Source organism: Hermetia illucens, chromosome 6 (assembly GCF_905115235.1).
Source record: "Hermetia illucens chromosome 6, iHerIll2.2.curated.20191125, whole genome shotgun sequence".
Classification (NCBI taxonomy): domain Eukaryota; kingdom Metazoa; phylum Arthropoda; class Insecta; order Diptera; family Stratiomyidae; genus Hermetia; species Hermetia illucens.
Window position 1 is genome coordinate 8,877,970 of NC_051854.1, and position 17,324 is coordinate 8,895,293.

The 17,324-nt window shown below is 44.0% G+C and overlaps 1 protein-coding gene across 1 annotated transcript; it reads left to right on the forward strand.

Annotated features, from left to right (window-relative positions):
• The first annotated feature begins 5,020 nt into the window (after positions 1–5,020).
• LOC119658797 (organic cation transporter protein-like) lies at positions 5,021–14,401 on the forward strand. Its single transcript, XM_038066516.1, has 4 exons — positions 5,021–5,596; positions 12,638–13,010; positions 13,066–13,209; positions 13,289–14,401. Exons 1-4 carry the CDS (start codon positions 5,542–5,544, stop codon positions 14,259–14,261), a joined length of 1,545 nt encoding a protein of 514 aa, XP_037922444.1. The 5' UTR covers positions 5,021–5,541; the 3' UTR covers positions 14,262–14,401.
• The last annotated feature ends 2,923 nt before the right edge of the window (positions 14,402–17,324 follow it).

Below are 17,324 nucleotides of genomic sequence, written 5' to 3' on the forward strand. Positions count from 1 at the left end.
ATACTTATAGAGCTTCGGTCGAAGATCGAAAAAAAGAGTAAGTTCTGTGAAATATTCCGGAGCATTCTAGGCATAAAAGCGGGAGTTCCCAGTCTAGAACTCATGTGCATTCTTGAAATAAGGGATCTAGATTGTCCGACTTATATAAAGGAGACGATAAAAAGGAATTACCCAGGTGTGAGCAACCTTAAGGTGGGAGTTACATCTGCCAACTGTAGAGGACAAACATTGGCTATTGTCACTGTCCCTGAGAAGAGCGAGCCAACTTCTTCATTGCAGGAAAATAAAGACCGGGTGGATTATTTGCAGAATAAGGCATTACTTTAAGTACTCACATACGAGCATATGACCGGAGCAAGACTCACGGAGGAATCCTTTTTTGTGCTGTGTCCTTTGCAAGAACTGCTGTCTTCAGAAAGAAGATGTGAGATGTGGTTCATGTTCTCGGTTCTGGGCGGTGCCAGGTGTTCAAAGAAGAATTCCTGAAAGTCAAAAGTCAAGCACCATAGTCCACATCCTGCAAACAAGCATGCAGTGGAACTCCTCACGACCTGATGGGGTAGATGGGCCAAAAAAGAAGAGCTAAATTGTTCCTTTTTAGCGAATAGTACCGAGATAATAATACCATCCTGATATGCCGATATACCTGGCACTGCCACCTTGGTGGGAGATACGGTTAACTTGCGGGTGCGGTCCCATGGTCGAGGAGAATACTTCATTTGGGTTCGTTGTGCACAAGTGACGTTTTCCAGCGTTTACCTCACACCGAACAAATCTATGCCCGCTTTTCGGAATATGCTCAGCGCTTTGCAGGACGAGATTAAAAACACTCACGAGAGAATTCTATTCGAAGGAAACTTTAACGCAAGAGCCCTCGAAAGGGGCATGTCTCAACCAGATTCTTGAGGTAGACAGATTTTGGAGATGATAGACACAAGGACACGATTTATTGTCCTAAATACCTTCAGCACTTCGAATTCCGACGCCTTGGCTGTGAGGGTACTATCCCTGACTCAACTTTTGCTACGGAGTCCTTAGTGCCAGCGGGCCGGGAAATGAGCATCCGTACATTTTCTTCGAAATGACAAACGATTTGTCCCAGTGCTCTGACCTCCGGCAAACACCTATCGGGTGGAACATCGAAAAAGTCGATGTTGCAAAATTTTCCGAAGCTCTCTCAAGAGCGACAAGACCCAGGTGCAGACAGAAGAACTGCAACTGAATCGCTGGTCCATTCAGCAATGAACCTTATTAGCGCAGCTTCTAATGCATCGGCTGCCAAAAGGAAACTGCGTCCCGGGAAATTACCTGTATACTTCCGAAAGGAACTGTGTTAGACTTCGGCGGATTGCTCAGCGTGCAAGAGGCCAAGACGAGGTGACGCTTAGAACCGCAGAGTATAAAAGAAGGAAGGCCCTTTTGCTTGTCCACTCCATTCGAACTGATGCTGTCGATGAAGGAGGGAGTACTGAGGAATGTTCACTCTCCACTGCAGGAACTAGAGGTTTTGTCACTGAAGGACCAAAGAAGCACCACGACAGGGATCTATCCTTATGTTAACTAAACTATCTGAACATTTTTGGCAATACTGTTGACTTACAACGTGCAGAATGCATGAGTTATGATTTTCGCTTTCGGTTTAATTATTTTCGCGAGTTGACATCGACTTTGCAATTGCATCTGAATCGCGTGCAGACAAATTGCCCAACAGATACTAATCTTAATTCACTTCATCTGTATTTATTAATTTACTTCACAGTTGCTAAAATACAGAGGAATTTGTATACATACATACGTGCACCATCATATATCTTGTAATAATTGAATTAAATTGCACTTGATCCCTCATAGAAAAGATAATTTATAAATCTATTTCGTAGAGTTTGAGTTGTTTGCTTTTGTGTCATCATAATGGATTGTGTGATATTACATGAACTTTTGGCGGAAGTGGATTATTGTTAATTATATTGTATTTAATCGTTTTATATGCTATATATATATGTATGTACATATGTACATACATGTACATGCACACATGCATTTTACTTGGCGTTTCAGCCCAAATCGAGCCTGGGCCCCAGAGATGCATCGCCTCCAATTATCTCTTTCTGACCGCTTCCTCCAGTGAGAAATACTTAGAATTGATCTGCAATATGCGTCCACTGAGTCCTTCCAAAGTTTCCTTTCCTTCCCTTTTGGTCGGCTACCATTGGCTCTGCCTTTCAGCACTCGTTTCGGAATCCTTCCCTCCCCCTTGTTGGATGTGGCCAGCTCATTGTAATTTCCAGATTTTGTCTAGTGTCGATGCTGATGGGTCGTCAAATAATTCATACTATTCATGATTGTATCTGATTCGCCAGGCACCTCCTTCCTGTACGAAAATCTGTGGGAGGATTTTTCTTTCGAAGATATCGGCCTGCTTTTCCGACATTTGCGTTAAGGTCCACGCCTCGCATCCATGCAGCAGCACGGGATGTATTAATATCTTGTAGAAGCGTAGTTTATTGCGTCTGAGTACCTTTCTCGATCTCATTATGATGAGGACCGCATAAAATGCTTTATGAGCAGTAGTAATCTTCCTATGGATTTCGTGTTTTTCGTTTCCGCCTTTTGAGAGTAGGGCTCCCAGGTAGACGGGACCAATTCGTCTACCAAAGAGCCCCCCCCCTTTCTCAATGCGTGAAGTGTAGTATAGTTTATAGTTTCCTGAAGGGCGGCGGCCTGGTCTGATTATACTTCAGGTTAAAGTTGCATAATTCGGCAAGTCCTCCCACGACCTCCTTGTAGTGGCCGCAGGAAACCGTCTTCGGACGGGCCAAGAATGTGTAAGGCCGGGCTGAGAGTAGACTCATCCAACTGACGAGGATCTGCTTGTCTGCTGCTCATGTGTTAGATCTGGCGGGGGGATGGACCGAAGCAACAACCCAAGGATCGTCCTCGCTGCACTGGAAAAGGTACTAATAGGACCCCAAGCCAAGGTGGAACAGCATACACTGCGAGCTGGGTGGCCAATGGGGAGCTTGGTCTTTAGTATACGAAATCTGAATATCTTGGGAATCTTCAGTTTTAAATAAGACCCTTACCCTAGTGGTGGAGCTAGCCAGGGTGGACATTCTTCCCGGACTACTCGTGGGGCTAAGACATGGACTCAATTTTAAAAACAAAAAAAAAACCAACGATAGAAAAAGAGCGGGTGATGCCAGGCGCATCATTGGAGGACGAGCTGCTGGGACCCAGACAGGAGAGAGCAGCCGTCGAGAACAGTACACTCGGTGCCAGCCGTAGCACCACTGTGTTGAAACCAACCGCAGGGACCTCCCGGAGCGAGGTGGCAGACGGACTAGTGGTTTCCAGCTTGGAATCTACTGCCGCAAAACTGGGTGAAGCGAGTACCAAACATAGTATCCTACCCCGAAACCCTCGACGTCGGAGGATCCCTTAAAAGTAAGGACCGACAAGAACGTCGGTCAGCGGAAACTGACTCAAAAGCGAAGGTCCACTGGTGTCCTGCTCAATAGGCAGTACCAGAAGTCCATGCATATTCTCAGCAAGATTGCTAAGAATAAGGAAGCCGGTACTGTCGATGAGCGGGTTGAAACCTTGCTCAATACCAGGCGATTGTTGAAGAATACAACAGCAAACGCCAGGCAGACCAGCAGAAGGCGAAGCCTTTCGCTCTGAAACGTAATCGATCTCAAGACGAGGTCGCACAAGATCACAAGCGGAGCAGAGTGGGCAAGAGCTCAGACGCTAAGCAACATCTGAAGAAAAGTACGCAGCAACAGTCAACCGCTAGCGGCAAACTACCGTCAGAGGCGTGGGCCAATGTGGTGGCCAGGCTGTCGGAAATGGTCATTGAGCATCTCCTGGACACCGAAGGAAAACACACGGGATTATTCATCCCCTGCTTTGATTCCTTTTAGGTGGTTTCACGGTATAGCTTGCGAGGACCAATTCGCTAACGACTTTCTCGGTTTGTACTAAGCTCAGCAACGCTTGGGAGGGCATAAAGCACAATGTCATCCCTTACGACGAGAGTCATCTGGTTGCCAAAGATCCGCATGGATAACGACAAGCTCCTCCCATTCCTGTTCGTGGTAAAGCTGGAGCAGGCGGGGGCAGAGAACATGTATATTTCCGCGGCTGATTATGGGGAGAAAGCCTTTCTCTAAGTCTCAGCATGCCTACCTCAAAAAAAAATCCACAGAAACCGCCCTCCACGAGGTAATTAGCACGGTTGAACAGTCAATGCAGTACAAACAGCATACCCTAGCTGCCTTCTTGGATATAGAGGGAGCATTCAACAACGTTAGTACGAACGCCATTAAGGAAGCCTTCACTAATTTTGGAATGAAGGGGTGTGTTTCCCATTGGATTATATCTATTCTAAGTATCAGGATAATCCAGTCGGATCTAGGGGACAACCACTTGACCAGAGCTGTGAACAGAGGCACGCCCCAGGGTAGCGTCATCTCTCCAGTGCTCTGGTTAATAGTAATAGACAAAATGGAAGGTGGAAGGATTCAAAGGACCGCGTGTACAGGTGCTACTGGGGCTCTGCAGCCCTGCCCGGCAGATGCTCTCAATGTACTCCTGCATTTCAAAGTAGAAATGGGTTTGCGCCCACTCCTGAGTGATTATCCTTTTCATAATTAAAATTTGGATCATATAATTATGATAATATATAAATTACTAACACATCAAATAAGGTACAATTGAAAACCTTGGAAAATGAAAGTCGTTTTTAAATTTAGGAAGTTGCAATGGACGTGCAGATCTCTACACTTCTTAGTATCTATTCAGTATAAAGTGGACAATATAATCAAGACGTTTGCTTATAAATTTAATAGTAGACGATTCCATGCACTTGTAATCAGATACACTTGCACGTATGTATGTGAAATTCATACACGTTTGCCACTATATCGAATAAAATATAATAGATAAATGGAAGCATCAACGTTTCCGGATCGGTTGTTGTTTAGAGTGGATATGAAGCTAGACACTAATGGATTTTCTATAGGACAATCCCATAATGAGGTGAAAGTAGCATTGTATCGTCAATGCAAGATGGACTGGGGATATAGTTTGTGCTCAAACACAAATTACAATTGCATTTTATGCATCTAAACAATGTAATATATTTTCTTGGAAATCTGTAATCTTTAATCCAGTACTTGAGTGCGGTGTGTAGTAAAGATAATACTCTAGTTTATTACGGACTATATCTGCTATCTAAAATATTAGTGAAGAACTCAATAAAGATTTTTTTTGAGTTATATGTTCTGAAGAAAATACCTGCCGACAACTGTGAAAAGTTTCTGCACACCCTTGTGTTTATCTTTTTGCAGCAGCTTCTGCTTCATTATTAACGTTTCGCGGTGCATAGGAAAAGCGATGCAGTTTTAATTCAGTATTGTACTTTTGGTTGCAGTGAACGTTAGTACTACGTTATAAGACGCTGAGTAGTGGCAGGATAATAAAGGATAAGACAACAGTCATTTAGTGTATTAACGAGAGGACAAAACTTTCATTTGTTCAATGGGGAGTATTGGTGTGACCGTTACGCTATCGGATATGGATAAAAATCTGGAAGGTTTGTGAAAAAAAGTCCTTTTTACAGCATCCTCCAATGTTTGCAAGGATTGGTTTAATTTTGATAGTATTCATGATATTTTGTTAGCAATGAAAATAGTCCATAGATCGCGATCGGTGATTAATTTGGAATCAGATCAGGAAAAGTGACTGGCTTTCCTGCCCTTTAAATCAAGTTTCAACACTTTGCTTGCAATTGTCCTTCTTTCCTCGTCTTCTTTTTTAATCGGAAATAATTGTTTGCATAATTGTTTAGTAATGATAGTGAGCATTGCAAAAAGTGAGACAATACTATATAAGTTTGCCTTGTCTTATTGATATTTTCCAACCCTTTCCTGGCGGAAGTAAAACGAATTGTGGTGGTGGAATAAAGTGGATTAGTATTTTGGAATTGGGTGGGTCAACTGTCTCGAAATACGACACCATCGAAATCCTTGGAAATATCAAGAGTATATCACGGAAACTCTCAAGTCGAAGGAATTTCAAAGGGAGTTCATTATAGACTTCCTTCCTTTCCAATTCCTTCAGTTTCTATGAAGGGTAGAAAGTTTGTGGGTCTTGCAACAAAATCTAAAAGCATACATTCCACACGTACTGCACCCAAGTGAAATACTTAATTCAAGTTCAAGTTCATTTTCCAGTTATGGATACATGTTATAAATCTGATATAATATTTCAACGTAAAACAATCGTACTTGATACTTTGTTATTAAATAAGCGCTCCATGCAAAATAAATCAGTGAAGCAGATATACGAGTAATTGATGGCTACTTTGCTATTGAAACCTTCGAGCAATATTTTTTTAAATGAACTGGAGCCATACATTCCGCGTATGAATTAAAAGAGCATTGGAAGATGAGCGGCTGTTTCAGGGATGTTTTCTAAAATATGTTGTTGTTATCATAAATTCCATAGACTTCTTCAGGAACATATAGTAGATTTGCATCAATGTGCTCCAATTTTGCTCTTCGTCTCTTCTTTTCGAAGGATCCTTGTGAAGAGCCTTCGTGGCCTTTATCCTCAGTGCTAACCAATATTAATAAATTTAATATATTTCTTATAGTACACGTTTAGAGTGAATTTGCAATGCAATGCAATTATCACCCTCCTTAGTGTGTGACCTGTCCACTCCCACTTCCGTCTTCCGATCACATCGGGTACGAGTGCAAAGCCTGTGCCCCGACCAAGTCCTTCGCTTGAGATAGTGTCAAGCCAGCGTACTCCGAAGAGTGTTTATTTTCAGTCCAACTCTACTTGCTTCTTTTTCCACATCTAGAACCCAAGGCCAATGTAGTCGACGTGTTTGAGGAAAGATGTCATTGCCCATTGGATTGGATTTCTCTACGTCCTCCGGGCAAGGCAGCATGTAGAACATCACCGATAACAAGAAGAAATGATATCGGTGGCAGGAGCAACCCTGGCGAACTTCGCTTAGGACCTCAAAATCCTTCGAGATCTTACCAGCATACGCCATCATATGTCGCTCTCATAATAGCTATTAGTTTCTCCGGGATGCCTCTCCTGCGTAGAGCACAGACCAGGTGCAATAAAGATCTAAATTCCGCACACTGTTACAAAATGATCTATAGGGTGGTGATGTGGTCAATGCAGGTGGATTCGGAGCGAAAACCAGCCTGCTCTCTGTCGATCAAGATTTCGAGATGTTGGTTGATGCATTCCGAGATTATTATCTTTGCGATGGTAGGGAGTACGCAGATACCTCTCCAATTGTTACACTCAAAATGGCCTCTTTTTTTTGTAGTCTTAACGACCATATCCTTCTTCCACTACATGTTATAAGTCTGATATATGATAATATTTCAAGATTTCTGTACAGTGAAGACAGCAGATCTGCAGTAATTGCAGTTCTAGCAATAAATAACTCTGCAGGGATAGCCCCATACGCCCAGAACATCATTGGCCCATACCAAAGAGGCTTCACTCCAAGCAAATCAGCAATAGATCAGATTTTCTCTCTGCGACAAGCGATGGAAAAACTGTTGGAATATGGACAACAGTTGGACCATCTATTCATCGACTTTAAAGCCGCCTATGATAGCATAGCCAGGGTAAAAATGTACACGGCCATGAGAGAATTCGGTATCCCGACGAAACTAATAAGACTGACTAGGCTGACCCTGACCAATGTGCGAGGCGAGATAAAAGCAACAGGATCATTGTCAAGACCATTCGACATCAACAGCGGTCTACGATAAGGGGATGCACTATCATGCGTCCTCTTCAACCTGGCCCTGGAGATCTTGGGCTGCACATCAATGAAGGCAAGACAAAGTATGTTGGCAACAACAGCACCAAAAACCAACCAACCAACAACATCAAACCGCACTGGTCAAACAGGAAGAATAAGGATAGGAGAATACAACTTTGAGACCGTTGACAATTTCTCCTACCTAGGGTCGAAAATCACAACCGATAACAGTTATGATGATGAAATCCGCGCACGGTTGTTGTCAGCCAACAGAGCCAATTTCAGCTTACAAAAACTGTTTCTCTCGAAACGTCTCACCATAGGGTCAAAGCTCTTACTGTACAAGACTATGATCTTGCCAGTCCTCATGTATTCCTCGGAGACTTGGGTTCTTAGCAAAAAGAATTGCGAACTCTTGGCCGCGTTCGAGAGAAGAATCCTCAGAAGAAGTTTTGCCCCCCTACATGAGGATGGACCATTCCGTAGCCTACACAATGATGAAATCTATGAGCGATACCATGACAGTCCGGTTGTGGATAAAATCCGGCTCAATAAGTTACGGTGGGCGGGTCACCTAATCCGTATGGATGAGGATGATCCCTCCCGGAAAGTCTATAAGGGCAATATCTATGGTAGAAAAGGAAGACGAGGCAGACCCTGCCTAAGATGGAGCGATGGCGTAGGCCAGGACGCCAGAAAACTTTTAGGGATATCGAATTGGTGGACCTCGGCGCAAAACCGGGATGTCTGCAGTTCCTTATTAAGGCAGGCCTAGACCCGATACCGATTGTTGCGCCGTTGATGATGATGATGATGATGCAGGGCTTTACTCCGTTTGAGAGCATAGATGCCGGGAATGATTTCTCTTCTGCTTAGATGAACAGTCCGCATCCGAATGTTATGGTGACTAGCCATTCTATCCACAAGAGGAGGAACGAACCTCACCGTGTTCTTTTCACCTCTTCAGTTGTTCATCGACGTGAATGAGAAGTCGACCGTTGACATCCTTCATAGGACATCGAAAGATTTCCAACCACATGCAACCTCTTTTGTGATGCGGTATATACTCCTAAAATCATTGTGATCTGCGGCATCTTCCGCCTCTTTAACCAGGGCAATAACAAATTCTCTATTGTCACAGCGTACACTATGCTGATTTTTTTGGATTTCACTCGGTATCAGAGTTCGAGCGCGTCTCGCCCGCCTTCACCTGCAGCGGTCAGCAGAGTCTTCAACCCCTTATGTTCATCGATCCGCTTCCGCGATTCGAGTCACGAGTTAGCTAGATCTTATGGCGCTCCTTCGGGACGTGGTTGACGATCTGTGTAGCATCCCATAAAGGAGGATTTTTTATGGCGGACCAATGATCATCGATCGATCGATCCAGCAGGTTAATTAGTATATCTGCCGTCCGATCAGTAAGATAGCTCTCCCACAGTCGATCTACAGCTGGATCATACAAGCGGTCGATTATGAATTTAGGGGGTTGCAACTCCCCAGCCCTGCGAAAAGTGGCGGACGCAACACGCAAGCGAAAGTAAGCGACCATCAGATGATGATCCCTTTCGAGTTCAATGTCAGCTACTCTCTTAGTACGCACATCCAGGGGACAACCCCTAAACCTTCTGCTGATCGCGAAGTGATTGATCTGATTGCACGTACGGCATTGGTTAGTTACACCCAATTGACCTTATGGCATCTTATGGTTCGAATAATGAGCCACCAATGACGAGCCCGCGGGAGTTGCAGACATCCACGAACCTTCCACCAAAACCATGTTTTCCCAATACATGTTTGAAAAAGGTGTTGGCATTCAGATCACCCATTACGATCACAATGTCACCTTTAGGAAGCCTCCCCTGAACCGCGTTTAGTTGTTGGTAGAAAGCATCCTTCTCCACTATATCGAAAGTTTCCATTGGTGCGTAGCATTGTACAATTGTAAGGTTCCTTAACCTGGACCGGAATCTTGCAGTTAGAAGTCTATCAGAAACCTTCCCAAATCAAAAGAGTGCACCTTGCGGTAGCCGTCACAAGTAACCCGGTACCAGATTTACGTCTGCTACTACTTCGCTTTCCAGAGTGCAAAAACACATTGGCATTAGTGTGGTAAGAGGGAGAGGAGTACTCTTCAGGGTCCCACCATCTTACTTTACTTAGGCCCAGAATGTCCAGCTTATATGGGTGGAATTCCCGCTTAAGTTGGAGAAAGCGAGAATTCTGAGGACCCTCGGTACCGTTGTTGAGGAGGGTGCGTATATCCCAAGCAATCATAGTTCGTTTTCGATAGCCAAAGGTCGTAGCCGTAAGGTCAGCCCCTATCCGACGCATTGTTGACGTTTTGGTTGCAATAAAGTTTCAAAATTTTCAGGTTGCTAGCCCACAAATTTCTATCCCCATAGCCTCTTACGACAAGCAGGGAAGACTTTTAGGGTTGATGGATATTAAAGGCTTCTCGATTCTAACTTCTAATGTAGCCCTCTGAGCTGTGAACCTCGAGCATGAAATAAAATGTATTCTGAGTTCTCTGGAATATTCGAGGACTTTGGACAATATGAGAAATTTTCAGGTCCAAATTGGTAGGGATATGCTCGATAATTCCCGTCTCGGCTTAAAAAGCTGTGTTAGGTCGAAATCCATTTCGTCCTGTGGTCGCTGGATTCATCTATGGATATCCCATGTGGCTTTGTGGGCCGAGCAGGCTTTTTTGACTCGTTCCACCTCTTCTGCGATGGTTTCGCTGTCGCTGTCGACCGTAAGGACGTTGTCTTTCTTTCGCCAGAATATCAATCGGGATCGTTCCTGCCATCATACACGCTGCTTCATTGGATATTATTCTGTAAGCATAGCATTTTTGAAGTGCACTTGTGCGATACGCAGCTGCAATTTTTCACTTTCTTGCTTTATTTTCCAGTGTCTCTGCCCACCTTGGGACTGCATATAGTAGAATCGAGCTAACCACTTTTGAAATAAGGAGTCTACTGATCGGCCTTGCGTCTCTTATATTTGGTAGCATTATAGCTCAGGTCAGTGCTCCGATGTTATTTGCTTTGTTTCCTTACGAAATTTAGCCGGAATGTTTGGCCCAGGTCTCTTTTCAGAGGTCCCACAAAGCATTTCGGAGGTTGAGCCGAAAAGGGGAAACTGTCGAAATTTGTATTTGAGGTTGTCCCCGAGGCTCTGAAGCACTGCGTCATCCTTCAGTGTTTTAGTGATTACCGCAAAATCGACCGTGGCAGGGATTTTAACGTCGCAAACGCGTGACAAAGCGTCTGCAACTAGATTGTCGTTGCCGGACACGTGCTGGATGTACGAAGTAAACTGGCTTATGAAGTTTAGGTGGAAATATCGGAAGTATTTGATTGCCTTGCACGCGGTTAATAGCTCAGGATCGTAGGTGCTGTAGTTCTGTTGAGCTGAATTCAATTTCTTGGAAAAGAAACTCAACGGCTGCCAGATTTGGTTCAAGGGCAGCACTTACTGCGATATCCGAGGCGCCGACAAATATGGCTAGGGATGCCTCTGATTGAGGGAATGTCAGGAGTGTAGCATCCGCCAGCTGTCGTTTGGTTAGCTCAAATGCCTGACCATGCAATCACGCGTGAATCTTTGGTCTTCGGTCCAGCAAGTAGCTGTTAAGGATTGCTTGATATTGTGGGGCTTTGGGCAAGAAACGACGATAGAAGCTTAACATGCCAAGAACCTTTGCAGATCCTTGGTTGCGGAAAGTTTGTGATGGTCTGAATCTTGTCTAGATCCGGGCGGATTCCATCAGGGGAAATCGTGTGGCCTAAAGACTTCACCTGCTCCTAAAGAAATTTGCATTTTTCAACGTTAAGTACAAGACCAACCTCAAGGAAACGTTGAAAATTGCATTCCAGATGTTCCAAATGGTCAGGCTCAGAGAAAGAAGCGACCAAAATATCATCCAAGCTTCGCAGGACAGAGGAGATAAACCTCTGAAAAGTTTGCACCCCATTGCACAGACCAAAAGGCTTCCGTGTGAATTCCAAGAGTCCGAAGGGTGTGTATATTGCCGTTCTTGGAATATTTCTTGGAGCTACAGGGATTTGATGGTACGTCTTGGTTAAGTCCAAGGCCGTGAAAACACGGCAGTTGTCACAAAGTCGTGGATGAGTCGTATGGGTCAGCGATCTGGAATGGTCTGAGCATTCAGACGTCTGTAATTGTCACATGGTCACCATTTGCCGTTGGGCTTTGGGAGCATATGTAGTAGAGAAGACCAGCAACTATTTGATGGTCTGAAAATACCCTGCTTTAACAGTATGTAAAATTCTTTCTCAGAAAGACCGAGCTTCTGGGATGGTAATGGACGCTGTGGTGCTGTACATCATGCTTAGCTGGCTGCGAGAGACTACTTTCGGTAGTTATGTTGCTGTGGAGACACGCAAGAATGCGGGGGTCTTCAAAAATGATAGAAAGACTGATTGAACTTTTCCCGAGCTAGGTTGGCGGGGTCTATAAGAGACCTGTTCTGCAGATCTATCAGCAATCTATAGTGGCCCAGGAAGTCTCCGTCTAATCTGGGGCTGTTGATGCCCGCTACAACAAAACGCCATGAAAATGCTCGTCGAAGTCTCAAACGTAAGTATGTATTCCCGAGAATGAGATATCAACCTGGAGATTTGTCTATTTTTCACTGCTTCGAATGCAACTTCCATTCTTCAAAAATAGGCTGGTCAGTTTCTGGTTATGACCTTTAAATGGGGCCCTAATTAGCTTTAAGGTTCGTCAATTATCAATGACATGTTTGTTTGGCTTCATCAGATGATCTTTCTTCTAAAATTGTTATTTTGTTTTTTTTTTTTCTAGGAAAACCAAAGGACAGAAATGACCCCAAGGTTCTTGACGACCCAGTGCAAAATGCAATGGGTCAACTGGGACGATGGCACATTGTTATCTGCAGTGCCCTATTTTTCGTGAAATTTCCAGTAGCCATGCACAATATGGCAATTATATTTCTTTCGCCACCCCCGTCTTTTCGATGTGTCTCACCGCCTGGTATTAGCGATGGATGTTCAGCGGATTGCAAGCAGGTGGAGTATAACCGGACAGTCTTCACAGAAACTATAATCACTCAATGGGATTTGATATGTGACAAGAGCCAACTGGCAAACTTATCGCAGACCATATTCATGCTGGGCGTGCTCATTGGGAATTTCGGCTTTGGTGTCTGGTCTGATAAGTATATAATTTGGTAATATTGCCCTAGAAGATGTCTCACCAATATCTTTTTCCAGGAAGGGACGGCGTCCTCCATTTTTAGCTGCTATCGTTCTGCAATTAGTTGCTGGTACCTTGGCTGCTTTCGCTCCATGGTTTTGGCTCTTTTGTATCTTGAGATTCATCACTGCTGCAGCTACGGGAGGAACAATGTGCACAGGGTAAGTATGCGACTCAGAGCTTTTGGGAGCAGTTTTACTTCCAAAGTGGAGTTAGTCTCATCAATCTTATTCATTTCAGGCTAGTTATCGTCATGGAAATCATCGGAAAGAAATGGCGTGAACTATTCTCAGTTCTATACCAAGTTCCATTTTTCCTTGGGCATCTGTGCTTACCATTAGCTGCCTATTTCTTCAGAGATTGGCACCATTTTCAACTAGCTATATCCCTTCCTGTTGTCCTTTTATTGTCGTATTACTGGCTGGTCCCAGAGTCACCCAGGTGGTTATTCACAGTCGGAAAGTTGGATGAAGCAAGTAAGATTCTGCAGAAGGCCGCTGAGCGGAACAATCTACCCACGGAAAACATTCGAAGTGACTTAGAAAAGACCTTCAAAGAGAAAGATAGCAAGGATGAAACCTCGAAAGGGAATGTAGTTGATTTGTTCCGAACACCAAACATGCGTCAAAAAAGCTTAATTTTAATAGTTACATGGTTCATATGTGGGTTGACCTATTTTGGAGTTGCACAATATGTGGGTCATGTAGAAGGAGACATTTTCCTAAACGTGGCGGTTAGTGCCCTCCTGGAGCTGCCTGGAACTGTGATTTGTATTGTGATGATGAAATATTTCGGACGACGGGTTTCAGTGATGATATCATGTGCATTAACAGGCGTGGGGATGTTGTGTATCGCTTTTATATCGAGGGACATGCAATCGCCAATAGTTGCCTTAGCTTCAATTGCCCTTGTATCCATGAGTATCGCATACCAGACATTTTACTTGTACGGATGTGAGCTGTTTCCTACAGTGGTGCGGAATGTAGGGGTAGGAATATGTTCGATGTCAGCTCGGGCAGGATCCACTGTGGCTCCGTTTATAGTCGGTTTTGGGACAAGAAACTATCTAGTGCCGCCAATTATTTTCGGAGTACTTCCTTTGACAGGAGCTCTCTTAACATTTTTCTTACCGGAAACTAAGGGGTTTGTTCTACCGGAAACGATCGCAGATGGAGAAAAATTTGGAAAGAAGGAAGGAAAGGTGAAAACTTGAAATATTGGATGAAATTGTTATGTAGTTTCGTCACTTATCGTTGTTATGTAGTTGGTGTTAGCTGATAAGAAATGAGTTAGTAAAGTAAATAATGACTTTTATGTATTTATTTATAGAATTAAATGTTTATGTTTACATAACAGATCACTTTAAACAGAAAACTGGAAGATACAAATATCTGAGTCTTTTCTGGCTACTTTTATATGGGGATGAATTGCTTCGGTTCTGTAATGATGACCTTCTTTTCAGGTGGGAAAAGATAGAAAAAAAGTCAGATTTTTAAAAAATTTCAGATGAATGAACCGGAAAATCGGGGCTCTGCATACTAAGCACCGACCATCACAGCATTGTGTCGTTGATATTCCGCACAGGTGGATGGCAAGAACGCGGAAGGTGTCAAGAACTGCCCGCTTTTCATCATGAAAGAGCTCGAAGAGCTAGTTCTTTCTGAGAAAAATAACAAGGTGGCGAGGCTCGCACTGATCAGCAAAATGAGCAGCCTTCCTTGTTTCGACTGCTGTATATCCTTGACCAAGTCGGGAAATTGCTCGAAAATCTCATCTGGGATAAACTCGCTGAGGCGATCCGTGCTGCCGGGGAATTATCCTCAAGGCAGTTTGGGTTCAGAGTAGGGAAATCCACAATGGATACTGTCATGGAAGTCGTGGATGCAGTTTATCGAGCTAAGGCTCCCATCCGTCTATCTCGGCATATAGTGCTCCTGGTAACTCCTGATGTCAGATTCCGAAATTCCGAAAGATGGACATGCTGCTAGGCATAGTAGAGAATTCATTTAACGTGTCGAGCTATCTCTTGCGAATATTGAAGTAATCATCTTGACCAGAAAGACAATCCTGACCCCGTGCCCATATCAATCGGCGTCAAGGTTGCAGCTGGAGTCTTGGCCTTATGTCGGTTAATGGTGAACTTTAAGGGTTCTAATCTTCTACCGAAGAAGATTTACGAGAACTGATTGTGAAGAATGCATACCACTCGACTACTAATTGATGGCAATTCTATTGGACAAATGAGCCAAGAGGCAGATAAAAAAGTACCGCTCATTGGTAATTTAGATCTGTGGCTGAATCGAGATTGAATAGTTCTTCACCTAACTTCTAGGTGGGTATGGAGGTTCTCAGTCTACCCTACATAAGGTTGGGAAAGCACGACTCTACAATGGAGTGTTGCATGACGTAAAACAATCCTTTTTTTCTTATGGAAGCTGGGATGGGTTTATGCAGTCACAAGCGAGTTTTCTTGAGGTAACGATGATGGACGAACGATGAGGAACGAGATGCTGAGAAGCGCTAGCATTACGTTCGGGTCGTTCTCGTTGCGAAAAGGCGACCAACGGGTAGCAAGGGGTTCTTTGAAGTAATAACTCCCTGACTTGAAGGCTCCCTAAGCTGGGAGAGTGCGAAGTATTGCCCGAAGTAATGTATCAAAAAGGTCCGGCTAGTTCGCTGATGAGGGGGAGGTGTTTGATTGATAGTCCGATGGTGTTACATCGCGGGAGTCCAACACTGGGCATAAACGCATACTACCCTACCCACAAAACAAACGAGAATTTCCCAATTACCGTTCGTCCTACAAAATGACTAACTTCACAATGAGACGTTGAGTTCAGAGCGAAGCAGACATCAAGGAATCAAAAATTTACACTTTCACTTGGTTCAATTCGATACAATTGGGGTCGTAGGGAGCAAACTCAGGCACATGCGGATACGGGCCACCATGTCCAAATTTCGAATGCATCATCAAAGCTCTGCAGTGGAGTGGATGAACCTGCATCGTAGCATCGGAGACAGTGGCGTGGTTGACATTGCGGCACAACATGACTACCAAGTCGACTCCTGCTAATTTTTACACTAAATCCCTTGCATGTCGCTATTTATAAGGCAGATTAAGGGCTGACTGCACTTAATTTGAAGGATGGGTCTTTCAATCCTATGATCAGGGAGAAGTTAGACCAAGAGCGATTGAGAGATTGCTATCGCAGTAATTGTAATATTGAACAGAAATACGTGAAGAAGAAGCTGAAGTATGGGCCGCTGTCTCGGAAAATCAAAAAATCCCCAGAAGGGGGTTACAGTTTTCATAATATTTTCAGGTGCCGGTTTTGTATCTAAATTCCTCACGATTTCCCTTGATGTCCTGGGACTCTCACACAGTCTGGTTCAAACTATGTAGAAGTACATCATTCTGTACCTGTCCTCAATGTTGTGGGGAGTTCTCGACTGAGTCTCCCATTAGCCTTCCACCGGCCACTACTACCAAAGCCCCTTTCTCTTTCAAGTAGGTAGGATCGCCTGAGCCTAAATGCTCGGTATTTAGTGCTAGTATTAGGCAATATTCGGCTTCTGAGATTGTGACAACTGGGAAAATAATATGTAATAAAGGCGTTTGGTTAACAAAAGAGGTTACATAAAATAAAAACTGTGATTTACCTGCTCCTTATTTCTTTGCTATATCATGATTTTTTTTTACTCCCATTGGCCGGCTTGAAGACCATAAACGGGAGGAAACTGGGCTGTTGACGTGGATGGACTGCCAGAGCTTTCTCATTTAGAAAGAGGCGGAATAAGTACGCCAACGAGCCGAAAGCGTAAACCAGGGACGATTAGAGACAAATGCGAAACACCAGAAGGACATACAAGCTCTGAAGGTAAGAATGTACTTAATTCTTGGACAAAGTTCCGAGCTACGAGATTGGAGCAAAAGTTGGGCAAAAAGTCACCGACAAAGCGTTGACCATGGCACCACAAGGTTGGTGCCACAGCTGGGGGCCCTGCGGAAACCCTGCATATTAAGTACCGAACAGATGGACCACATGGAGGTCATGAATGCGATTCATCGAGCCGAAGCACACAGCCGCCGATCTCGACGAATTGTGCTCCTCATAACGCTTGATGTCAGAAATGCCTTCAATTCTGTAAAATGGACAGTGCTAGGCACATTAGAAAACTTATTCCACGTGCCAGGCTATCTCTTGCGGATATTGAGGGATTACCTGGCAGACCGCTTGCTACTTTATGAGGTGCTGGTGGGGAAGAGGACAATGAA